Raw genomic sequence first — 27,800 nt, forward strand, 5'->3', positions numbered from 1 at the left:
CAAAACTAGCCTAAAACCAGACCAAATCAGTTCAGAACCCTTAAAATGAATCTAAAGTCTAAAATTAGTGAGAAACCAGTCCAAACCCCAACAACGGGGCAATACCAGACTAAAAGTTGCCTAAAACCAAACAAAAAGTAGTCCAAAACCCTTCATGATCCAGCCCAAATCAGTCTAATATTCCTCCAAACACAACCTAAAACCAGACCAGAATGAGCTGAAAAACAGCTTAAACGATTTCCACATGGAACCATCACATTCACATTTTTTTTCTGTCCGTTCATCTCCGTTATCACATCTGAGATTCTTGCACTATTCAAAAAAACCAACTAGTTTTGCCCCCTCTAACTAACAAACTACAGAAAAGATGCAAAATTTCCACAAAAAGACACAAAATTACCAGAAAAAGAAATTAAATTTGCCCAAAAGATGCAAAATTGCTACTTAAACATGCAACATTGCCAGAAAAAGATTCAAAATTACCACAAAAGATGCAAAAATGCCCCCAAAAGATGCAAAATAACCAGAAAAAGATGTGAAATATGCCCATAAAGATGCAAAATTACTACAAACAGACACAAAATTATCAGAAAAAAAAGCAAAATTACCAGAAACAGATGTGAAATTTGCCCATAAGATGCAAAATGATCATGTTCATTGGTCTCCTTCATCACTCCCTGATTTTTCCACCGTTTCACAAACAACCAGTTCAGCTCCTTTAAGCTGCAGGTTTTTCAATGGAACTCGCTGGTTTTAGTGGTTTTCTGAGGTCAGAGGTCAGCGGCTCTCAGAAGCCTCCTGATTGGACGACACATGCCGGCCATCTTGGCTCGTAGCGGGGAAGAAAGCTTGATGCGGTGAGCAGCTTTTTAAAGCCTTTAATTCATTTTATCACCTTTTATCCAACACGGCTGCTTCTAGAACAAAACCCAGCGGCCAAGCTTTTCACCTCAGGGTCTGTTTGTAGCGTAGGAGCGGAGAAAGTGTGACTTTTAAACCGGCGGCGCTTCGGTTTCACAGCTTTTTGTTATTGTTTTGGGGGAACTAACCGACGGAGCGTAGCAGGCCCGAAGCGTTAGCTCCCATGCTAACAGCCCCGTGTATTCCTATTGGAGCGGCTAGCTCGGTGGCTAGCGTTAGCTCTCATGCTAACAGCCCCGTGTATTACTATTGCAGCGGCTATTAGCTTCTTAGTGCTAGTCGGCTAGCAGCAGCTCATGACACATTTTCCAGCTAACCGGGTAAATCCAGATAATTTGTGTTGTTTGTTTGTGGCCCGTGGACACAACGCAAAGCGGAATAATCCGGTTTATTAAGAGGAAACTAGCAGGTAGCGTTTTGTCGGAAATAACGCTCAGATTATTGGAGCTAGCGTTAGCTCGCGTGGCTAACGTTAGCCTGTTTGCGACACTGCTGAACCTTTTACCGCTAAGAGGCAGAGCTGCAGGCGGCTGGAGATGGAGATTTAAGGGGTTTTATTTCCCGAAACGCACAGTAAGAAACGAGACAGACGTTTGTAGAGTTTAACAAAGATGTAGGAGCTCAGTTAGCCGCTGTTAGCTTCTGTTAGCCGCTGCTAGCTGCAGGAATTTGACTAGCCTGCTTTAATCTGTGGATGTCCAAACTGAGTTGGTTTCCCCACGTTTTGCTCCGAATAGAAGCGTTTAAACTGCCAGGCTCTATTTTGCGTTAAAAATGTGAGATATTCTGCAGTCTTAAACGGTGATTTGTGCTTTGTCTTCATCTGTTTGTTCTCATGTTGATGGTTTCAGCAGCTTCTGATCAGTGAATTTACCGTTTAGATGATCAATATTTGATCACCAACACCTGAATGAACAAAATACTGCTCTGGTGAGGAGTTTTCACAACAAAAGAATGATGATTTTGGTACAAAACATGCCTAAATATGTATGTATATGGAATCAGTGATGTAGCAAACAGCTGAAACATCAGAAAAAGTGATTTAATGTTTGTAATATCACACTGTGGTTTATTTTCCCACTTTCACTGTCCATGTAGATCATTTTAAATGTATTTTTAACAGCTTCTGAGCAGTTTGCACGTAGACGTCTTATCGAGCTAAATTAATCAGTTCTTCGCTTCATGAAACTCTGAAGGTGGTTAAAGTTTGTGGCAGAATAAATCAGTCAACCTGATAAAATATTCAGACATAATGCTCTTATTTTATATCTGAAGTTCACCAGCATGTCGTTATTCTAATTCTTAGAGTTATATTTTGTACTTTAAAAGAACATGTTTGGCAGATGGCTTTCTGGTGTTTTTTGTGCCAGTTTTGGACGTTTTTCTTGTAGTTTTCTGCCTTCTCTGTAAATTTGTGTCTGTTGTTGTAGTTTAGTGTTTTTAAGTGCCAATTTTGCATCTTTATTGGCAAATTTCACATCTCTTTTTGTTGTTTTTGCTGTAAGTTTGTGTCTTTTGTCGTAATTTTGCATCGTTATAGTCAAATTTCATGCCTTTCTTGGAATTTTCATCTTTATGATGAAATTATCTGTCTTTTCTTATAATTTTGCATTTTTAAGTGCCAATTTTGCATCTTTATGGGCAAATTTCACGTCTTTTTTGTTCCTTTTGTGATAATTTTGTGCCTCTAAAGGCAAATTTAAAACCTTTTTGTTGTAATTTTGCATCTTCATGGGCAAATTTTGTGTTTTTTTTGTGGCAGTCTTTCATATTTTTGCTGTTTTTTTGTCTCTTTTGTTGTCATTTTGTACCTTTTTGTCATCATTCTGCTTCTGTTTTTTGGTTGTGGTTTCTTTTTTCTGTTTCCTTCATTCTAAATGCCCAGAAATCATTTCTGACTTCTCTCTCCTTTATGCTGTGGAAATCGTTTTCTGGTAATTTTGCAACTCTGGCTTCAAAATTGATGATATTTGAAGCAGGAACCAGAAAATCTGGAGGGTGTTTAGTTTATATGAGGTGTAGCTGTTGTGATTTAAACATTATCTGAAAAATAAGCAGTAAGGCACAAAAAAAAGCAAAACGGCCACGAAAAGATGCAAAAATATCAGAAAAAGATGTGAAATTTGACCATAAATATGCAGAATTAACACACAATTGCCGCAAAAAGATGAAAAAATTGCCGTAAAAGGTGCAGAACTTTCCTACGTCGGTTTGCTTTCGGTTTCTTCTTGGTTTTGGATCTCGAGGAAGCGTCGTGAGTGGAATCTTTGTTTTGTCCGACGATGACAACTGACGTGTTTTCTCGTGTTTTTCCTCAGGTGACACGCGGCATGTTTGGTGCTAACCGGAAGAAGTTTATGGAGGGAGGCTTAGAGAGCGAGTACGCCGACGACTCCAGCCTCTACTACAGCCAGCAGTCCATGTTCCCTCCTCACCGCCCCGACAAAGACGTGAGTTTTCCCTCAGAAGCTCCTCACTGAACCCTGCTGGTGTTTGTTGATGCACTTCGACCGTCCTTTCACTCATTTTAGGGCCTGAAAAAGCTTCTGCGCTCTAATGTTCTGTTATAATTCAGCACAAACTGCACATAAACAAGCAGCAGATGCCTTGAAAGCTGATTATACCCGCTGATAAACGGATGTGATGGGAATTTACTGCAGGTTTGGTCGTTTTACTTTAATGGAAGGGAACAAAAAGAAGATTGTTAAATCCTGGTCAGTTTTTTTCAGCTGTTACTTTGAGTTTTAGGGGGTTTTTTTGGTGTAAAATCAACCAAAATGTGTCTGTTGTACCAAAGCCTGGTCTACTTTTATCACTTACATGTAATTGAGATCCAGCGACCGGCGTTAGAACAAGATTCTGACAAATCTGACTCATATAGTTTAGAAAATATTCATTAATATGTCGCGTGATTTCAGAGATTTAATGAAATATTTGACATGTTTTCTGTGAGATGGAAAATTACAAGAAAAAGGCACAACATTACAAGACAAAAGCACAAAATTGCAAGAAAAAGGCACAAAATTACAAGAAAAAGGCGCAACATTACAAGACAAAAGCACAAAATTGCAAGAAAAAGGCACAAAATTACAAGAAAAAGGCACAAAATTACAAGAAAAAGGCGCAACATTACAAGAAAAAGGTGCAAAATTACAAGAAAAAGGCACAAAACTGCAAGAAAAAGGCACAAAATTAGAAGAAAAAGATGCAAAGTTTCCAGAAAAAGGAACAGAATATGTTTGCAGCACCAAATGAAACACTAAAACATCTGGTCAGATAAATAATCTTGTGTGTTTATTCTTTAATCAGGTAGTTTCTGGTTTATTTTTTCCATTTATATCGTGTTTAATGGCGATAAAATTCCTCTACAAATGAAAGTGTCTAAAAATGTGCTTATTTTTTAATTTATTCAGGAAAAAAAAGCTGTAATATATTGTGATTTTTTTTTTTGTGTGTTATGGTGTTTTGTCAAAAGAAAAGAACTATTTTGATGATATAATTAGTTCGACTGAAAAAAACTAAATATTTTCCCATTTTCTGCTGTTTTAATATAAACTGAATGTTTTGGGCTTTTTGTCGTCGTCGGCTGGTTTTCTCTTCACCAAGCGTTTGTTAGATTAATCTTTTTAAAGGATTTTCATGTTCTGAAATAAAAATGAAGAACAGCTGCTTGTTTCCTCCGTCGGCTTCGTGGTTTTCCTGCAGGTGGAGGATTTATTTTGTTGTTTTTGTGTTTCCAGATGCTGGCGTCTTCCTCTGCTTCCTCCACGGGTCAACTGTCACAGCTGGGAGCCAGTTTATATGGACCGCAGAGTGAGAAAACCGTTCAGACTGATTGATTCTGTTGTTTAATCATCAGCTTTGGTAGAAGAGTGAACAGAAAGTTAAAGTATAGATCTGTTTTTCTGTTCGTGAACATTTCTGTTGGAAAAAAAACAACAACGCTGCACTGATTGTTGTGTATGTCAAAAAGATTTCACAAAAAGATGCAAAATTACCCCCAAAAATGAAAAACTGCTTCATAAAGCTGCAAAATGACCAAAAAAAGAAGCAAAATTGCACCAAAAAATGCAAAATTACAGCAAAATGATGAAAAAAACTTACCAGAAAAAGATGCCAAATTTTTTTTTTAGAAAGCTGGTAATATGCGTATAAAGCTGCAAAATGATCCAAAAAAAGTGAAATTTGGCCGGAAACTCACCAAAATCCCATAAAAGATGCAAAATCACCACAGAAAGATTTAAAATTTGCCCATAAAGAGACAAAATGACCAGAAAAAGACACAAAATTATATCAAAATATGTAAAATTTGCCCATAAAAGTGCAAAATTATGAGAAAAAGATACAAAATTGCAAAAAAAACCACAAAATTGCCCCCAAAAATGAAAAATTGCTTCAAAAAGCTGCAAAATTGCACCAAAAAATGCAAAATTACAGCAAAACGATGAAAAAATTACCAGGGAAATATGTGAAATTGCCAGAAAAAGAGAATTTTTTAAAAAAAATGCTGGGAATTTGCGTATTTAGCTGCAAAATTATCAAAAAAATGTGAAATTTGCCCATAAATGACCAGAAAAAGGCACAAAATTGCCACAAAAGGTGCAAAATTATCGCAAATAGCACAAAATTATATCAAAATGTGTGAAATTTGCCCATAGAAGTGCAAAATTATGAGAAAAAGGATACAAAATTGCAACAAAAAACACAAAATTACAGCAAAAAGGTGAAATCACTGGAAAAATAAAGTGAAAAATGAACAAAAACAATATGAAATCTGCCCATTAAGACTCAAAATTACAGCAGAGGAAGATGAAAATCAGCACAAAAACATGCAAAATTACCAGAAGAACCTGTAAAATTTGCCCATAGAGACATAAAATTACCTCAAAAAATACAAAATGACAGCAAAAAGACTAAAAATCACCAAAACAGATGCTAAGTTTGTCCATCAAGGCACAAAATTATGATAAGAAGATGCAAAATTGCCAAAAGGCACAAAATTAGCACAAAAAATTTGAAAAATTACTTTAAATTTGCCCGTAAAGATGGAAAATTGCCACGAAAAAGCCAAATTATAAGTATGAGGTACAAAATTGCCGCAGAAAACTTAAAATTGCAGCAAAAAGAGCAAAAGTTGCCACAAAAATTTGACCGTAAAGATGCAGAATGCAAACTATTTGGACTCTTTCAGACTTTTCTAACAGAACTAGAATTTGTCTCGGCTTCACGTCTGAAAATAATAAAATGAGACAAACTTTATTAATTCCACAGCGAGGATGTTTACAGCTACAGCAGCAAATTAGTGGAAAACGAAGGAAACACAAAATAAACAATAAATATGCTGATATTTTCTCCTTATGTCCATTTAAAGGTTGACCTGTTTGTGTTTTATGGCTTTAATTCGTCGTTTCAGGGACTCGCTTTGTAGCTTTCTGACTCCACTTCCTGTTCCTCCGTCTCTCCAGGCGCTCTGGGTTTCCCCATGCGAGGGATGAACAGCAGCGCGGCGCCTCCGTTGAGTCGAAGTGGACTCAACCAGTCGGCCGGTCAACTGTCGAGTCACAGCAACACGCCGAACGCCGGCACGATGCACACGCCTCCATCACCCAGCAGGTAGAGCTCACCTGTCCTACGCCTGGTGGAGACGTCGGAGCAAAAAGCTGAAAGTTCAGACACACAAACGGCTTCAAATGACGTTGGCTCTGCGCTCCACCATCAGAAGAAAATTAGAAATGATGTTTAAACTCAAAAAAATTTCTAAATTTCAGTGAAAAGATGCAGAATTGCCAAATAAAGATGAAAAACCATCACAGAAAGTTCCAAAATTCCCAGAAAAAAGATGCAGAATTACAACAAAAAGTAGAAAAACTGCCGCATTCAGATGCTAAATTATCACAAAAATGTGCAAAACTACCAGAAAGATGTGAAGTTACGTTAAAAGACCAACATTACAGAGAAAAGAAGAATTACCCCAAAAATATGCAAAATTACCCCCAAAAGATCCAAAATTACAGCAAAAAGATGCAAAAAATACCAGAAAAAGATGTTAAATTTGCCCATAAAGTCACAAAATTAACACAAAAAGATGTGAAATTACAACAAAAGACCAAAAAGTGCAGGAAAAGAAAAGGAATTACCCCCAAAAGATGCAAAATTCCAACAAAAAAGTGAAAATTTGCCACAAAACAATGGAAAATTACCAGAAAAAGATGCAGAATTGCAACGACAGACGCATTACAGCAGAAAATATGAAAATTGCCACTAAAAGATGTGAAATTACAGCGAAAGACCAACATTACAGAGAAAAGAATTGCCTCAAAAAGATGCAAAATTACCAAATAAAGATGTTAAATTTTCTCCTTAAAAAATGACCAGAAAAAGATGCAAAATTACAGCAAAAGTCGCAAAAATACAATAAAAAGATGAAAACTTACCAGAAAAGGATGAAAAATGCCAGAAAAAGATTTTTAATTGAGATCTAGCTGCTGATGTTAGAAGAAAGTTTGACAAATTTGACTGAGTTTAGAAATAAATCATTAATCATATTTTCTGTCATCAAGATAATTTATGGTTTTAATTCAGAATTATTGTCGTTAGAAGTTCTTTATAACAAGTTAAACTTTAGTCTCACAGCTTTATGGTCAGATGAATCTTTAAAACTCAGAATAAACGTTTTTGTCTCGTATTAAATGACGCCGAACAGGAAGCTGTAATGCCGCTTTCCTCCTGCAGGGGGATCCTTCCGATGAGCAGCCGGAGCGTCCTGAACCACAGCCAGCAGGTGGGAGGTCCCACCGGCCAGGCGGGAGGGATGGGAGGCGGGGGAGAGAGGGGGGAGGAGGGAGGAGCGGCAGCATGGGGAGTCCAAGCCGGTCGTCGCCCAGCATCATCGGGATGCCGAAGCAGCAGCAGGGACGGCAGCCATTCACCATCAACAGGTAGGAAGCACACCTGGACAAACTGGTCAAACTTCCAGATGTTTGGGAACATTTACTCTGAGGTTATTATCAGACAGAAATACGCTGATGTTTTATCGGTTCTGTTCAAAAGTTACCAGAAAAAGGCGCAAAATTACCACAAAATGATGAAAAACTGCCAAAAAAAGACGCAAAATTACCACAAAATGATGAAAAACTGCCAAAAAAGACACAAAATTACCACAAAATGATGAAAAACTGCCAAAAAAAGACGCAAAATTACCACGAAATGATGAAAAACTGCCAAAAAAGACACAAAATTACCACAAAAAGATGAAAAACGGCCAAAAAAGACGCAAAATTACCACAAAATGACGAAAAACGGCCAAAAAAACGTAAAATTACCACAAAATGATGAAAAACGGCCAAAAAAGACACAATTACCACGAAATGTTGAAAAACTGCCAAAAAGACACAAAATTACCACAAAATGATGAAAAACGGCCAAAAAAGACGCAAAATTACCACAAAATGATGAAAAACGGCCAAAAAAACGTAAAATTACCACAAAATGATGAAAAACGGCCAAAAAAGACACAATTACCACGAAATGTTGAAAAACTGCCAAAAAAGACACAAAATTACCACAAAATGATGAAAAACGGCCAAAAAAGACGCAAAATTACCACAAAATGATGAAAAACGGCCAAAAAAACGTAAAATTACCACAAAATGATGAAAAACGGCCAAAAAAGACACAATTACCACGAAATGTTGAAAAACTGCCAAAAAAGACACAAAATTACCACAAAATGATGAAAAACAGCCAAAAAAAACACAAAATTACCACGAAACGATGAAAAACTGCCAAAAAACGCAAAATTACCACGAAATGACGAAAAACTGCCAAAAAAAGACGCGAAATGATGAAAAACTGCCACAAAAACGCAAAATTACTACAAAATGATGAAAAACTGCCAATAGACACAAAATTGTCACAGAAAGACGAACATTATCAATAAAAGACACAAAGTTACAACAGAAAGATGCAAAGCGCGTACAGTAGATCAATTAAAACATAAAGATTACTACAAAAACACAGTGTTACCAGAAAAAGGCATAAACTTACAGCAATAAGATGAAAAACTACCACACAAAGATGCTAAACTGAGACTGTTTGGACTCTGCAGACGTTTCCTGAACGTGTCGACAGCCGTGGAGAAATAAATAAATACATCGGCTTCATATATAAACTCTAAAATAACACAAAGAATCCCAAAGAAGTTGAGTTCTGTCTTCAAAAGTCCCACCAGCTTGACATTGAAGCAGTTCTGTTTTACTTTCATTTAAAAGTAAAAATAAAATGAAACTTTAAACCTGTTGGTTCCTCCTTTTAGCTGAGGTCATCTTTAACTGTAAATACACTCATGCAGAGAACAGAAACTGCACAGAAAACAGCAGCTGCTTTAATCCAGTGCTTCAGGTTTTAACTGCTGTGTGTGTGTTTTTGTGTGTGTTTATTTGTGTGTTTGTGTGTCAGTATGTCGGGGTTCGGGGTCAACAGGAATCCAGGGTTCAACATGAACAACTCTCTCTCCAACAACATCTTCAACGGCACAGGTAAAGCTGAGAGCTCAACGGTAAACGTGCTGAAAGTCGTTCTGTGCAGCGGCTAAATAAACGGTTTCCTCTGCAGACGGCAGTGAGAATGTGACGGGTTTGGATCTGTCAGATTTCCCGGCGTTAGCTGACAGGAGTCGGAGGGACGGAGGTTCGAATCCAACCCCACTGCTCAACCCGCTGGCCGGTCGGGCTCCCTATGGTAAGATGGACAGAGGAGAAATACCGTTTACATGCTACATACGTGTCCTTTATCCCTGCTCTTTATTTAATACCGTTTACATGTTACATACGTGTCCTTTATCCCTGCTCTTTATTTAATACCGTTTACATGCTACATACGTGTCCTTTATCCCTGCTCTTTATTTAATACCGTTTACATGCTACATACGTGTCCTTTATCCCTGCTCTTTATTTTATACCGTTTACATGTTACATACGTGTCCTTTATCCCTGCTCTTTATTTTATACCGTTTACATGTTACATACGTGTCCTTTATCCCTGCTCTTTATTTTATACCGTTTACATGCTACATACGTGTCCTTTATCCCTGCTCTTTATTTTATACCGTTTACATGCTACATACGTGTCCTTTAACCCTGCTCTTTATTTTATACCGTTTGCATGTTACATACGTGTCCTTTATCCCTGCTCTTTATTTAATACCGTTTACATGCTACATATGTGTCCTTTAACCCTGCTCTTTATTTTATACCGTTTACATGTTACATACGTGTCCTTTAACCCTGCTCTTTATTTAATACCGTTTACATGCTACATACGTGTCCTTTATCCCTGCTCTTTATTTTATACCGTTTACATGCTACATATGTGTCCTTTAACCCTGCTCTTTATTTTATACCGTTTACATGTTACATACGTGTCCTTTATCCCTGCTCTTTATTTAATACCGTTTACATGCTACATACGTGTCCTTTATCCCTGCTCTTTATTTTATACCGTTTACATGCTACATATGTGTCCTTTAACCCTGCTCTTTATTTTATACCGTTTACATGTTACATACGTGTCCTTTATCCCTGCTCTTTATTTTATACCGTTTACATGCTACATACGTGTCCTTTAACCCTGCTCTTTATTTTATACCGTTTACATGCTACATACGTGTCCTTTAACCCTGCTCTTTATTTAATACCGTTTACATGTTACATACGTGTCCTTTATTCCTGCTCTTTATTTAATACCGTTTACATGTTACATACGTGTCCTTTAACCCTGCTCTTTATTTAATACCGTTTACATGCTACATACGTGTCCTTTAACCCTGCTCTTTATTTAATACCGTTTACATGCTACATGCGTGTCCTTTATCCCTGCTCTTTATTTTATACCGTTTACATGCTACATACGTGTCCTTTATCCCTGCTCTTTATTTTATACCGTTTACATGCTACATACGTGTCCTTTAACCCTGCTCTTTATTTAATACCGTTTACATGTTACATACGTGTCCTTTATCCCTGCTCTTTATTTTATACCGTTTACATGCTACATACGTGTCCTTTAACCCTGCTCTTTATTTTATACCGTTTACATGCTACATACGTGTCCTTTAACCCTGCTCTTTATTTAATACCGTTTACATGTTACATACGTGTCCTTTATTCCTGCTCTTTATTTAATACCGTTTACATGCTACATACGTGTCCTTTAACCCTGCTCTTTATTTAATACCGTTTACATGCTACATACGTGTCCTTTAACCCTGCTCTTTATTTTATACCGTTTACATGCTACATACGTGTCCTTTAACCCTGCTCTTTATTTAATACCGTTTACATGTTACATACATGTTCTTTATCCCTGCTCTTTATTTAATACCGTTTACATGCTACATACGTGTCCTTTAACCCTGCTCTTTATTTTATACCGTTTACATGCTACATACGTGTCCTTTAACCCTGCTCTTTATTTAATACCGTTTACATGTTACATACGTGTCCTTTATTCCTGCTCTTTATTTAATACCGTTTACATGCTACATACGTGTCCTTTAACCCTGCTCTTTATTTAATACCGTTTACATGCTACATACATGTCCTTTAACCCTGCTCTTTATTTAATACCGTTTACATGCTACATACGTGTCCTTTAACCCTGCTCTTTATTTTATACCGTTTACATGCTACATACGTGTCCTTTATCCCTGCTCTTTATTTAATACCGTTTACATGCTACATACGTGTCCTTTAACCCTGCTCTTTATTTAATACCGTTTACATGCTACATACGTGTCCTTTAACCCTGCTCTTTATTTAATACCGTTTACATGCTACATACATGTCCTTTAACCCTGCTCTTTATTTAATACCGTTTACATGCTACATACGTGTCCTTTAACCCTGCTCTTTATTTTATACCGTTTACATGCTACATACATGTCCTTTAACCCTGCTCTTTATTTAATACCGTTTACATGCTACATACGTGTCCTTTATCCCTGCTCTTTATTTTATACCGTTTACATGCTACATACGTGTCCTTTAACCCTGCTCTTTATTTTATACCGTTTACATGTTACATACGTGTCCTTTAACCCTGCTCTTTATTTTATACCGTTTACATGCTACATACGTGTCCTTTAACCCTGCTCTTTATTTAATACCGTTTACATGCTACATACGTGTCCTTTATCCCTGCTCTTTATTTTATACCGTTTACATGTTACATACGTGTCCTTTATCCCTGCTCTTTATTTAATACCGTTTACATGTTACATACGTGTCCTTTATCCCTGCTCTTTATTTAATACCGTTTACATGTTACATACGTGTCCTTTAACCCTGCTCTTTATTTAATACCGTTTACATGTTACATACGTGTCCTTTAACCCTGCTCTTTATTTTATACCGTTTACATGTTACATACGTGTTCTTTAACCCTGCTCTTTATTTTATACCGTTTACATGTTACATACGTGTCCTTTAACCCTGCTCTTTATTTTATACCGTTTACATGTTACATACGTGTCCTTTATCCCTGCTCTTTATTTTATACCGTTTACATGTTACATACGTGTCCTTTATCCCTGCTCTTTATTTTATACCGTTTACATGTTACATACGTGTCCTTTAACCCTGCTCTTTATTTAATACCGTTTACATGTTACATACGTGTCCTTTAACCCTGCTCTTTATTTTATACCGTTTACATGTTACATACGTGTCCTTTAACCCTGCTCTTTATTTAATACCGTTTACATGCTACATGCGTGTCCTTTATCCCTGCTCTTTATTTTATACCGTTTACATGCTACATACGTGTCCTTTATCCCTGCTCTTTATTTTATACCGTTTACATGCTACATACGTGTCCTTTAACCCTGCTCTTTATTTAATACCGTTTACATGTTACATACGTGTCCTTTATCCCTGCTCTTTATTTTATACCGTTTACATGCTACATACGTGTCCTTTAACCCTGCTCTTTATTTTATACCGTTTACATGCTACATACGTGTCCTTTAACCCTGCTCTTTATTTAATACCGTTTACATGTTACATACGTGTCCTTTATTCCTGCTCTTTATTTAATACCGTTTACATGCTACATACGTGTCCTTTAACCCTGCTCTTTATTTAATACCGTTTACATGCTACATACATGTCCTTTAACCCTGCTCTTTATTTAATACCGTTTACATGCTACATACGTGTCCTTTAACCCTGCTCTTTATTTTATACCGTTTACATGCTACATACGTGTCCTTTAACCCTGCTCTTTATTTAATACCGTTTACATGTTACATACATGTTCTTTATCCCTGCTCTTTATTTAATACCGTTTACATGCTACATACGTGTCCTTTAACCCTGCTCTTTATTTTATACCGTTTACATGCTACATACGTGTCCTTTAACCCTGCTCTTTATTTAATACCGTTTACATGTTACATACGTGTCCTTTATTCCTGCTCTTTATTTAATACCGTTTACATGCTACATACGTGTCCTTTAACCCTGCTCTTTATTTAATACCGTTTACATGCTACATACATGTCCTTTAACCCTGCTCTTTATTTAATACCGTTTACATGCTACATACGTGTCCTTTAACCCTGCTCTTTATTTTATACCGTTTACATGCTACATACGTGTCCTTTATCCCTGCTCTTTATTTAATACCGTTTACATGCTACATACGTGTCCTTTAACCCTGCTCTTTATTTAATACCGTTTACATGCTACATACGTGTCCTTTAACCCTGCTCTTTATTTAATACCGTTTACATGCTACATACATGTCCTTTAACCCTGCTCTTTATTTAATACCGTTTACATGCTACATACGTGTCCTTTAACCCTGCTCTTTATTTTATACCGTTTACATGCTACATACATGTCCTTTAACCCTGCTCTTTATTTAATACCGTTTACATGCTACATACGTGTCCTTTATCCCTGCTCTTTATTTTATACCGTTTACATGCTACATACGTGTCCTTTAACCCTGCTCTTTATTTTATACCGTTTACATGTTACATACGTGTCCTTTAACCCTGCTCTTTATTTTATACCGTTTACATGCTACATACGTGTCCTTTAACCCTGCTCTTTATTTAATACCGTTTACATGCTACATACGTGTCCTTTATCCCTGCTCTTTATTTTATACCGTTTACATGTTACATACGTGTCCTTTATCCCTGCTCTTTATTTAATACCGTTTACATGTTACATACGTGTCCTTTATCCCTGCTCTTTATTTAATACCGTTTACATGTTACATACGTGTCCTTTAACCCTGCTCTTTATTTAATACCGTTTACATGTTACATACGTGTCCTTTAACCCTGCTCTTTATTTTATACCGTTTACATGTTACATACGTGTTCTTTAACCCTGCTCTTTATTTTATACCGTTTACATGTTACATACGTGTCCTTTAACCCTGCTCTTTATTTTATACCGTTTACATGTTACATACGTGTCCTTTATCCCTGCTCTTTATTTTATACCGTTTACATGTTACATACGTGTCCTTTAACCCTGCTCTTTATTTAATACCGTTTACATGTTACATACGTGTCCTTTAACCCTGCTCTTTATTTTATACCGTTTACATGTTACATACGTGTCCTTTATCCCTGCTCTTTATTTTATACCGTTTACATGCTACATACGTGTCCTTTATCCCTGCTCTTTATTTTATACCGTTTACATGTTACATACGTGTCCTTTATCCCTGCTCTTTATTTAATACCGTTTACATGTTACATACGTGTCCTTTAACCCTGCTCTTTATTTAATACCGTTTACATGTTACATACGTGTCCTTTAACCCTGCTCTTTATTTAATACCGTTTACATGTTACATACGTGTCCTTTAACCCTGCTCTTTATTTAATACCGTTTACATGTTACATACGTGTCCTTTATCCCTGCTCTTTATTTAATACCGTTTACATGCTACATACGTGTCCTTTAACCCTGCTCTTTATTTAATACCGTTTACATGTTACATACGTGTCCTTTAACCCTGCTCTTTATTTAATACCGTTTACATGTTACATACGTGTCCTTTATCCCTGCTCTTTATTTAATACCGTTTACATGCTACATACGTGTCCTTTAACCCTGCTCTTTATTTTATACCGTTTACATGTTACATACGTGTCCTTTATCCCTGCTCTTTATTTAATACCGTTTACATGCTACATACGTGTCCTTTAACCCTGCTCTTTATTTAATACCGTTTACATGTTACATACGTGTCCTTTATCCCTGCTCTTTATTTAATACCGTTTACATGCTACATACGTGTCCTTTAACCCTGCTCTTTATTTAATACCGTTTACATGTTACATACGTGTCCTTTAACCCTGCTCTTTATTTAATACCGTTTACATGTTACATACGTGTCCTTTATCCCTGCTCTTTATTTAATACCGTTTACATGCTACATACGTGTCCTTTAACCCTGCTCTTTATTTTATACCGTTTACATGTTACATACGTGTCCTTTAACCCTGCTCTTTATTTAATACCGTTTACATGTTACATACGTGTTCTTTAACCCTGCTCTTTATTTTATACCGTTTACATGTTACATACGTGTCCTTTAACCCTGCTCTTTATTTTATACCGTTTACATGTTACATACGTGTCCTTTAACCCTGCTCTTTATTTAATACCGTTTACATGTTACATACGTGTCCTTTAACCCTGCTCTTTATTTAATACCGTTTACATGTTACATACGTGTCCTTTATCCCTGCTCTTTATTTAATACCGTTTACATGCTACATACGTGTCCTTTATTTCCTCCTATCTCGTTTTACCTCGCTTTGGATTCTTTAAACATTGTGTGTCTCATTTATCTTTTTTTGTTTCTAGTTTATCTCATTTTGACTTTAGTTTTTCCTGTTTTATGTCTTTTTTAGTTCTTTAAACATCTCTGTATTTTCATTTTGCCTCCACAAACTGTAGATTTTAAACTATTTACACTTTTGAAGCCACTACAAACTCTGTAAAACATATTTTTATCTCATTTCTTGTGTAGTTTTCCTCATTTCGTGTCTCATTAATGTGTCCACACCTGTAATGCTGCACAGTAAATCCAGTTTGTAGTCGTTGTGTTTTCAGCCCTTAACTTGTATTTAACAGTAAAACTGTCATTGATGGATGTAACTGATGAACTTGTTTCTTTCCGCTGTTGTGATGCTGCCGCTGTGTTTCTATATTACATTAGTATCCTGTAATTGGTCCGTTTCTCCAGTTGGCATGGTAACCAAACCGTCCAGTGAGCAGTCTCAGGACTTCTCCATCCACAACGAAGATTTCCCAGCTCTACCTGGGCCCAACTACCAAACGAAAGACCCCACCAGCACCACCGAGGACAGCAAAACGGTGGGACCACTTCTTCTTCTCCTCCTCCTTTTTCTCCTTCTTCTCCTTCTTCTCCTCCTTCTTCTCCTTTTTCTTCTTCACCTTCTCCTTCTTCTCCTCCTTCTCCTTCTCCTCCTTCTCCGTCTCCTTCTTCTCCTTCTTCTCCTCCTTCTCCTTCTTCTCCTCCTTCTCCTCCTTCTCCTTCTTCTTCTCCTTCTCCTCCTCCTCCTCCTTCTCCTCCCTTTTCTCCTCCTCCTTCTTTTTCTCCTCCTCCTTCTTCTCCTCCTTCACTCCAGGTTCCATCCTCTGTCTTCTCATCATGATGTTGTTCTTCTCCACTCTCTCTCACGTTTCCCTCCTCTTTCAGAATCTGAACTCTTCAGGAAAGCCCACCTCTAACTCAGACGGTCCAAAGTTCCCCGGCGATAAGAGCTCGGCGCCCAGCAACAACAACCAGCAGAAGAAAGGGATCCAGGTGCTTCCTGACGGTGAGGAACACACACACAACGTCACGTCGGCCAAACTATGAGGCTGAAATTATGTTTGAAGTCTTTATTTGATGCCTCAGAGGATGGAGACGGTGACACTTTTCTCCAGAGTGTTGCATTGTGGGTTTTTTGCAGCGTTGATGTCGCTCTGCTGGCGTTTGGTTTCACCTAAAGGAGCTTCTGAAGGCTCCTGAGATGTTTCACCTTCATGAAGGGGAAAAAATGATGATAAATTGAAAAAAGTAGAGGCGAGAGAACTCAGAAATGTCTTCAGAGTTAGTTTGAAAGTACAACAAAAAACGCAGAATGAACACAAAAAGATGCAAAATTACAGCAAAAAATGTGAAATCTGCTCATAAAAATGCACAAAAAATTTACCACAGATGATTCAAAATTACCAAAAAAATTCAAAATTAGTATAAGGACACAAAGCTACCACAAAAAGATGCACAAATACCACAAATTTTCCACAAAATTGTTCTGAATTACGACAGAAAATTAAAAATTACCATAAAAACACGCAAAATTGCCATAAAAAGACAGTAAATTACAGCAAAAATATGAAAAATGACTATAAAAATGTGCAAATTACCACAAATGATTAAAACTACCACAAAAAAATCCTAAATCACCATAAAGACACAAAATCACTATAAAAAGATGCAAAAATACCATAAATTTACCACAAAATTACTATAAAAAGACCCACAATTACCACAAAACGCATAAAATCCCCCAAAAAAGACGCAAAATTTCCATAAAAACACACAAAATCACCACAAAAAGTCACAAACTATCCCTAAATGGATTTGGTACATTTCCCTGGTAATCATTTCAAAGAGCTTCCTTCCTGTTGTGGTTTTGTGGAAACGTCGTGGTCGGGTTAATTTAAATCGGCGGCATCGTGAACAAAAAGATCAAAGTAAACTCTCAGAAAACGTCCTCGTGTGTGTCCTGGAGCTGCGAGTCGTCTCCTAGTCGCTAAACTGAGGTTTCACCGGTTCCCGTCTTTTTCAGGGCGAGTGACCAACATCCCCGTCGGCATGGTAACGGACCAGTTCGGGATGATCGGCCTGCTGACGTTCATCCGGGCGGCGGAGACGGATCCCGGCATGGTTCACCTGGCGCTGGGCTCCGACCTGACGACGCTCGGCCTCAACCTCAACTCACCAGAGTAAGAAACGGCACGAGCACGTGGATACGTTCTAAAAGATCACCACAAACCCACGAGTCCAGCAAGGAGAGAAAACAAAACTTTACTGATCTCAGAGGGGTGATCAGAATAAACAAAAAAGACATGAAAAGAGAAATTCAGCGTCTAAAAAGTAGAGGACGATGCTGAAATGGTTATTATACCAAAGTAATAAAAAAATCACACAATAATGAAAAACTGCACCTGAGAAAGAGATAAAATGAAATATTGATGGAAATGAGACGAAAAAATATGTTGCAGCTGAAAACGGGACAAAATGAAATATTGCACCTAAAAAAATGATTCAAATTGATAAATTGCACCTGAAAATAAGATGAAATATTGTCTTTAAATATTTAAATATTTCACCTTGAAACTTCAATAAAAATCAAGTATTGTGTCTTAAAAATGAGAGAGAAAATAAATGCCACCTATTTCACCTGAAAAATGAAATGTACAATATTGCACCTTACAAAGAGATAAAGGTGAGATATTTAATAGAAATGAAATACTGCACCTGATGTAGGAAATAAAATGAAATACTGCGGCAAAAAAATTAGATGCAAAGCAAAAAGTGTGCTGGAAATGAGACAAAAATGTTGCAGCTGAAAACGAGATAAAATGAGATTTTCACTGAAAAATAGATTTAAATTGATGTATTGCATCTGGAAAAAAAATGAAATATTCCACCTGAGAAATTAAATGAAAATGAAATATTTCAATAAATGTGAAATATTTCAACTGAAAAATTGGATAGAAACGAAATGTTGTCTTTAAAAAGAGATGCAGATTAATTAGTAAATATTTCACCTGAAAGTTTCGATAAAAATCAAATATTTTCTTAAAAATTATATAAAAAATTAAAAATTGTGTCAGAAAAATTAGATAAAAATGAAATATTTCACATTACATAAAGATTCAAACACCACGATTAAAACCCTCCAGGATGGAAAACGGATACGTAATGACCAATGAAATAAATTAGAAATGTAGAACAAATAAATTACGTTAAAGTTAAAAAGGAGAACAGGTGTAAAAGAGGAGACTTCAGTGAAGTTTTCTAACTTGAATACAATAAAAATTGTTTATTAGTTTAGCTAGTTAGTTGGTTTTTGTATTTTTTTGTAACAAAGGAATTAAATAATTTAAATTTTCTGTCTGTTAATAAACATAAATATTCCGTTTTTTCCTTCCAGGAATCTGTATCCTAAGTTTGCGTCTCCGTGGGCGTCGGCTCCGTGTCGACCGCAGGATATAGGTGAGTTTATTCTGTGTTCATTTACATTTAAATCATATATTCAGGTGTTTTTATTATAATAAATTCATCATTTATTCATTCGTTCTTCATTAGCTCACCTTTATGTCGTTATTTTCTCCTGCACCTGACAATTATGAGATTTTTCCTTATTTATTTAAACACCAATAACTGTTGTTTTTATTCTAAATTCATCTTTCAAATATTTATTTCTATCACTCAAATAATGTTACAATAATAAAGAGAACAGATTGAATTGAGTTTTTCTGCCATAAAATGCCCAAAATTAATGAATCCATCTTAAATAATTCTCTTTGTTTTCTTTTTACATCTTTTTTCTGCTTCTCCTGCAGATTTTCATGTTCCGTCAGAGTATTTAACCAACATCCACATAAGGGACAAGGTGGGTAAAAAAACACCAGAAATGTCACTTTTATTCTCATTTTAACAGAAATATCCTTCTTTTTCTTATTTTAACAGTTAAAAACACCAGAATTATCCTTTAGTCCCGTTTTAACTGCGTTTAAGGGCTCTTATACTGTTTACACTATAGATGTGTTTTTCTGTGCTAACTGGGTTTATTTCTGTTTATTTCACTTTGTTGTCCTCTGCTTCTCTAATTGCAGTTAGCAGCTATCAAGTTGTCTCGATACGGTGAAGATCTGCTGTTTTATCTCTACTATATGAACGGAGGAGACCTACTACAACTCCTGGCTGCAGTAGAACTGTAAGAACAGCAACAATTAAACTTTAACATTTGGGGTGTTTTTCAAGTTGATTTCAATTTAAATATGATTTTTTTCCCCACTTAAAAATGTATTTTAATACAATCCTGCAAAAATATGACGATTATCAACTTTAATGATATTTAAATGTTCAAAATTGTACAAAAGGAGGAAATAAATGATGATTAAATACATTTTCTAGCAATCAAGTACCATTAATAATAAATATTTATTACTGCTGCTCAATTAAAAATGTGTTTTTATGGAGTTTTAGAAACTTTTGCAGTGAATATTGTTGGTGCGGCTGTTTGAATTTCAATGTTATGTGGTTTATTTTGTTTTTACTGGTGCTTTTTGATGGAAAATCGGCCAAAAAACAAACATTTTGCTTCTTTTACCTAAAAAATATTAACTGTAAAATGTCTTTAGGATGCTAAGACACCAAAAATTTAGCAAAGTTTAAAGTTAACGTTGAATATTTATATAATTTCCACACTTTTTAATAAGATATTCAGCATCTTAGCTGTCGATGTTCAGGAAGCTACAGCCAGAGGTTAGTTAGCATAGCTTAGCATAAAGACTGGAAACAAAGGGAAACTGTTAGCATGGTTCTGCTTAGAGGGCGCTAACTTAGAAATGATTAATATTTTACACTTAAACAACTAATTAGTGAGTTGAAAACGTGTCTTCAGCTTCTGATTCTTGATAAAACGGTTGTAAAATCCTGATTTTGTGTAAAATCCTGATTTTGTGGCGTCCAGGTTTAACAGGGACTGGCGGTACCATAAAGAGGAGCGGGTTTGGATCACCAGAGCTCCGGGGATGGAGCCCACGCTGAAGACCAACGCCTACGAGAGAGGGACCTACTACTTCTTCGACTGCCTCAACTGGAGAAAAGTGGCCAAGGTGACGACAAACGCACAGTTTAGACTTTAATTAAACGTTTCAGCAGCAGAAATGTTTGAATTGTACTCAAAAAGTAGATAACGGTGCAGCTTAAAGACGAGAATATTCAGCAATTTGTGATTTAAATGGATGAAGCTACAGAATTAAGGCTGTTTTTTTCGTCAAATCTGTATTTTTTTATTTTGAAAATGGACTTAATTTGTAAATTCTTACGCGTTTACGTCTTTTCTGACTCTCTTTAAGCCTTTAAATAATCTTTTTTACAGATTTATACCCAAATAATAGAGATCAGACGTTTAAACAGCCTCTTTGATTCTGTTTTTATGTTTTAAATGGCTCAAATGATTTTTCTTCCTGCCTATTTTGCTCCTCCTTGCTGTGGTTTTTTCTTTTTTTGTGCTACTTTAGCATTTCTGCAAACATCACGTCTTTTTTCAGTTGTTCTGCATCGCTTTACAGTTTCTATTTTTGGTTGTTTTTAATGTTTTCTGTTGATTTTTTAGATCTCTTTCTGCAGAAATGCCTAAAATTATTTACTGATAGATGGAGCAGAAATATATGCAAATTTAATCAAAAATCTGATCAAACATAATGTGGTTTTCAATCCCAGATCAGATGTTTTTGTTGTAAAGGTCTTGATAATTCATCAGAATCTGATAAAACAAGAAAAATCTGGACAGGAAAAATGAGATCAAAATAAAATATTTCACTTGAAAAATGAGAATTATTAAATATAATGCCAAAACAAATGCTAAAAAATGAAATATTGTACCTGGAAAAAATTAGATAAAGTGAAATATTTCATCTGGAAAATTAGATAAAAACTAAATATTATGTTGCAAAAGTTATAGAACGATGACATTATGTTGGAAAAATGAGATGCAAATAAATATTACACATAAAAACGAAATATTGTACCAGCAAACTGAGAAAGCAAAATATTTCACCAAAAAAATGAGAATTATTAAATATTGCACCTAAAAAAATAGATGAAAATGTAATATTTAGCCAAAAAAAATGCTACAAATGAAATATTTCATCTGAAAAATGAGATAAAACTGAAATATGCTGGAAAATGAGATGAAAGTAAAATTTTATGCTGGAAAATGAGATAAAAAGAAAATGTGGTAAGAGTTGGATAACGATGACATTATGTTGGAAAAATGAGATACAAATCAAATATTTAACCAAAAAATGGATAAAAATGAAATATTGGGGAGAAAGTGAGAAAGCAAAATATTTCACCAAAAAGAGATAAAATGAAACAGAGTGGGCCAAAGGTATTTAGTCAGCCACCAACTGTGGAAGTTCTCCCACTTCAAATGATGACAGAGGATGTAGTTTTCATCAGAGGGTCACTTCAACTGTGAGAGACAGAATATGGGAAAAAAACAGGACATCACACTGTAGGATTTTTGAAGCATTTATTTGTAAATTATGGTGGAAAACAAGTATTTGGTCAATAACAAAAGTCCAGCTCAATGCTTTGTAATCTAACCTTTCAAACGTTTACGGTACGTCTTCACCAGGTTTGCACACACTGTAGCTGGTGTTTTGGCTCATTCCTCCTTTTAGATCTCTACAGCAGTGATGTTTTGGGGCAGGTTTTCTATGGGGTTGAGGTCTACAGACTGACTGGGCCACTCCAGGACTCTGAAATGCTTCTTAAGGAGCCACTCCTTTGTGTGTTTGGGATCTTTATCATGCTGGAAGACCCAGCCACGTTTTATCTTCAATGTTCTCACTGATGGACGGACGTTTTGGCTCCAAACCTCCCCATACGTGGCCCCATTCATTCTTTCCTTTACGTTGATCAGTCGTCCTGCCCCCTTTGCAGAAAAACAGCCCCAAAGCATGATGTTTCCGCCCCCATGCTTCACAGTAGGTACAGTGTTCTTGGGATGCAGCTCAGCGTTCTTCTTCAAACTGGACGAGTTGAGTTTATACCAAAAAGTTCTATTTTGGTTCCATCTGACCACATGACATTCTCCCAGTCCTCCTCTGGATCATCCATATGCTGTCTGGCAGACTTCAGACGGGCCTGGAGATGTACTGGTTTAAACAGGAGGATCCCTGTCAGCGTGGTGTGTTACTGATGTCAGCCTTTGTTGCTTTGGTCCCAGCTCTCTGCAGGTCGTTCACCACGTCCCCCCGTGTAGTTCTGGGATTCTCATGATCATTTTGACCCCACGGGATGAGATGTTATGTGGAGCCACAGACTATCAGTGGTCTTGTGTGTCTTCCATTTTCTGATAATTGCTCCCACCGTCGACTTATTCACACCAAGCTGCTTGCCTGTTGTACATTCACTCTTCCCAGCCTGGTGCAGGTCTACAGTTTTGCTCCTGGTGTCCTTTGACAGCTCTTTGGTCACAGTGGAGTTTGGAGTCTGTTTGAGGCTGTGGACAGGTGTCTGTTATCCAGATAACGAGTTCAAACAGGTGCAGTTAATACAGCTAACGAGTGGAGGACAGAAGAGCTTCTTACAGAAGTTACAGAGATCTTGCTTGTTTGGAGGTGACCAAATACTTATTTTCCACCATAATTTACAAATAAATTCTTTAAAAATCCTACAATGGGATTTCCTGTTTTTTTCCCCCCATATTCTGTGTCTCACAGTTGAAGTGACCCTCTGATGAAAACTACATCCTCTGTCATCATTTGAAGTGGGAGAACTTCCACAGTTGGTGGCTGACTAAGTACCTTTGGCCCCACTGTACTATGCTGGAAAAACAAGATAAAATGTAATATTAAGTGAGAAAAAGAGATAAAAATTAAAACTATCAGAAAATTTTAATATAAATGAAATATTGCACTTTAAAATGAGAAAAAAATTTAAATATTATGGCTAAAAAATTACATAAAAAAGAAGTGTTGCACCTAAAAATGAGAAATTCAATATTAAATCATGCAAAATGAGATAAACAAATATTTTGCCATAAAAATTACAATTCTACATTTTCATTTAGCAGACGCTTTTGTCCAAATTAGGTAAAAAATTAAATATTGAACCTGATAAAAAAAAAATTAGAGAAATTTTAAATATTGCACAAAAAATTGGATTAGAAATGAAATACAAAATATTGCACCTAAGAAATGAGATAAAAAATGAAATATTGTACCTGAAAAATTTGATAAAATGGAATATTGCACATAAAAATGAGATATAAATTATATATTAAATGTTGCACCTAAAATTGGATAAAAATTAAAATATTGCACATGAAAGCGAGATAAAAACTAAATATTCTGTCGGAAAAATTCAATATAAGTAAAATATGAAACATTTCATCTGGGAAAATTGAGATAGAAATGAAATATTGCACATAGAAATTAGATATAAATTAAATATTAAATCTTACACTTAAAAATGAGCTGAAAATTAAATATTTTGCTGTAAAAATTAAATATTGCACCCAAAAATGAGATAAATTAAATAGTGCACCTCAAACATGAGACAAAAATGAAAACATTTCACCTGAAAATGAGCTGAAAGTTCTAAAAGAATAAATAAAACTAAAAAGAGAGTGTGATGGTCTAAATGTGTTTGTGGTTTTCAGGAGTTTCATCTGGAATACGACAAACTAGAAGAGCGACCTCACGTTCCCTCCACCTTCAACTACAATCCCGCCCAGCAGGCCTTCTGATTGGCTGCCGCTCCTCCCGCCTGCCTGCCATTGGCCCTCCTGGCTCATCAGCTCTTTAGGTTTCTTCCACACTCTCAGATCAATCAGAAAGACTCGACGGAGACGCCGTCCTGCCTCCTGACCCCAGCAGACTTTATCATTTTAACCTTTTCTCATGTTTCTTTACCTCATTTTGTTTTTATTTTATTCCCTTTTTTCTCCTCCATCGGTTTGGTTCCAGCAGCCGGTAAATAAGTGTCCATCCCACCGGCGATTTCTATTCAGTCTTAAGAATCGACTATTTTTGTCCAGAGAAGCTTTTAAAGGAGAAACCAGATTTTAACGCCGTCAGGATGGATAATTATTCCGCTCTTCAGCACTTCAGCTCCGACTATTTATCTCCACTTTTACCAGGTTTTTCTTCCGGCGTTTCAGATCAGATAACACGTCAGACAGTCAGGAGACGAAATGCAATGTACATTGTAGCACTATTTCATAATAAAAGAAGGAAAAACAGCTTTTTTATGGGTTCTTCATGTTATGTGGGTAGAAAATTCAACAAGTGGGTTTAATTTGGGGTTTTGGAGCAGCTAGAAAAGTCGCTTTTAGTTAGTTTTTGTCCTTATTGTCAACAAATCACACATGGAGAGCTCCGAATAATCAACAATTAAACCGCAGATTGGTCTGTTTATTACTTGTTTGGGCTAAAAAAAAAAAAAAAAAGAAGTCAAAAATGGTGAAAAAAAAAGCTAAAAATGAAATACCATACCTGAAAAATAGATTAAAACATTTCACCTGAAAAATTAGATTAAAATTAAACATTTCACCTGAAACATTATATAGAATGAAATCTTATGCTGGGATTACGAGATTAAAACTAAATATGTCAGAAATATGAGATAATCTAATATTTCACCTGAAGATGAGAGAAATTTAAAATGTTGCACCAAAGATTGTTTAAAAAAAAAAATATTGCACTTAAAAAATTAGAACTAAAATGTTAAATATTGTACCTAAGAATTAAGATAAATTAAATATTTCACTGTAAAAATGTAATGAAATGAAATATTTGACCTAAAAATTTAATAAAATGAAATATTTCCCCTGAAAAATTAGCACAGAATTAAATATTGCACCTGAAAATGAGATAAAACATGAAATGTCGGAAAAATGAGATAAAATTATATATTTTGTATAAAGTTAGAATAAAAATGAAATATTGCACCTGAAAATAAGAGAGTAGAGCTCTAAATACTACAAATAATGAATATTTCAACCATAGAGCTGTTTTAGGCTTAAAAAGGCAGAAAATGGTGAAAAAAAGTCAGTTTCCTGTCACAGAAGAAGAAATATAACAGAAAATATTCACATTTAAGCAGCAGAAACCACTGAATTTAGACATTTTCTTCTTAAAATGTTACAGAAAGTGATAAATAAACCAGTAAATTAGCTGATCGATCTTTGCAAAAATGATTATTTTTTGATAAAAGACGAGCAAAGAAACGGAAAGTCCACTTTACTGGTGCTTTAGTGCAGCAATTTACGACTTTTTGGATCAAAAATGCCACAGAAACTCTCTTTAAAATTGAATAAATCTGCTCTAAAACTGACATGAAAATATTTGAAAAGCTTAGTTGTTGATTTGTTGACAATAAGAAAAACTCACATTGAAACTTAAACGCGTCTTTAAATTCAACAAATTTGTCTTTATTGTGCTAAACTATGACTCATCTTCCATCCGCTGCTTTTCACCTCTTCTTTTATTATTTTAACGTTTCTGCTGCTCTTTAATATTTAATTCCTTTTATTTTTAACCTAATTTCTGCTCCCACATTTGTTATTCGGTGTATTTTCCACCTGGTATCAGTCAAACTAATCAGAATATTTCTCTTTCTTGCTGAGATTACTGCTAAACAGGAAGCTACAGCCTGAGGCTAGTTAGCATAGCTTAGTGTAAAAACTGGAAACAAAGGGAAACTGTTAGCGTGGTTCAATTTTTCAAATGGAAAAATTTCAACTTACAAACATCTGTGCGCGTATGAAGGGTTATGTGATGACTTTTTTGGACATTTTTACACTTTGGTGCAAAGTTTCATGAGTGTTTCTCCTTGATTTTCTGCTAAGCTAGGCTAATTAGCACATGATTTCCTGATAGAAAATAATCTGACTCTGCAACGGAACAAGATGTCTCTTATGTTTGAGATTTGAATGTTCTTATTGCTGAACAGGAAGCTCCAGCCTGAAGCTAATTAGCATAGCTTAGCATAATGACTGGAAACAAAGGGAAACTGTTAGCGTGGTTCAGTTTAAAAGGGACTACCTAAGAATCGTTTTTTACACTTGGGTGCAGCTTAAACAACTAATTAGTGATTTTATGCTAAGCTAAGCTAATTAGCACACATTTTAATGACTGAAAATAATCTGACTCTCAGCAAGAAAGCAAAATATCTCCTGTAAATGTTTATTTTCTTGTTTTTTTTTTCTTTCTTTAAGCTCCACCAAAAGACCAAAATCAACCAAAACAGTCTTTAATTTTGAAAGGCTTTATGTTTAATTTATTGATTTTACTTCATCACCTTATTTTGAAACCCCATCCTCCAGGAGGCGCCGTCGTGTGTGTGTATATATATCTGAGTTCAGTGTATATACACGAACACGAGGCAGTATTTTTAAGAAAAAAGTCGAAAACTTAAAAAAGAAAATCTGCCCCCGATGAGGAGCCCCTCGCTCCTCTGCTGGCAATACCGAGGCCCCTCCCCCGTTGCCGCGGAAACTGGTTTCCAAGGGAGACTGCCGGCGACAACTCCGCCCCCGCCGCAGCCTCACCGACCAACCACCTTCCAGCTACCGTCACCGTGGCAGCTGTTGTCGTGACCACAGGGGCCAGCAGCAACGCCAAGGACACGCCCACCGACCGTGTGACCTGTCTGAGACGATCTGATTGGAGGACGAGGACTGAGGCACTTGGCCGTAGGCTGTTTTATTAAATATGGCAGCTAGTGTTTTAATAGGAAAAAGAATAAAATAAATATTCTGGTAATGAAACTGAACCTCGACTCCTGAGTGGTTTTTGTTTTTATTTGTATTTTTTATTTTGTGTGAAATGTTTTTGTTTTTGAGAATTAAGCTGCTGATGAAGATTCCAGTTCCTGTTTTTTTTTTTTCTACCCGGTAACAGGTGATGCAGAAACTAAACGTTTGTTTTGATTATTTCAGGTTATAATGGAGGTTTTCTGGTCTCATTTTTTTTAATTAAAAACACCAAAAAATGTCTGATAAATGTGAGTGAAATGGAAAAGAA

General features: G+C 36.0%; 1 protein-coding gene across 1 annotated transcript; it reads left to right on the forward strand.

Moving 5' to 3' along the window:
• Window positions 1–837: 837 nt before the first annotated feature.
• On the forward strand, window positions 838–27,549 carry LOC110963737 (CCR4-NOT transcription complex subunit 2-like). The gene is given in 16 exon segments (XM_051959736.1): window positions 838–857; window positions 3,240–3,371; window positions 4,662–4,734; window positions 6,387–6,534; window positions 7,654–7,738; window positions 7,741–7,859; window positions 9,379–9,458; window positions 9,535–9,660; window positions 16,198–16,328; window positions 16,675–16,795; window positions 17,813–17,969; window positions 19,184–19,245; window positions 19,596–19,645; window positions 19,869–19,969; window positions 20,729–20,873; window positions 24,434–27,549. Coding segments are annotated over 15 exon segments (1,605 nt in total). The 5' UTR covers window positions 838–857; window positions 3,240–3,251; the 3' UTR covers window positions 24,521–27,549.
• The last annotated feature ends 251 nt before the right edge of the window (window positions 27,550–27,800 follow it).

Source organism: Acanthochromis polyacanthus, chromosome 1 (genome assembly GCF_021347895.1).
Source record: "Acanthochromis polyacanthus isolate Apoly-LR-REF ecotype Palm Island chromosome 1, KAUST_Apoly_ChrSc, whole genome shotgun sequence".
NCBI classification, from domain to species: Eukaryota; Metazoa; Chordata; class Actinopteri; family Pomacentridae; genus Acanthochromis; species Acanthochromis polyacanthus.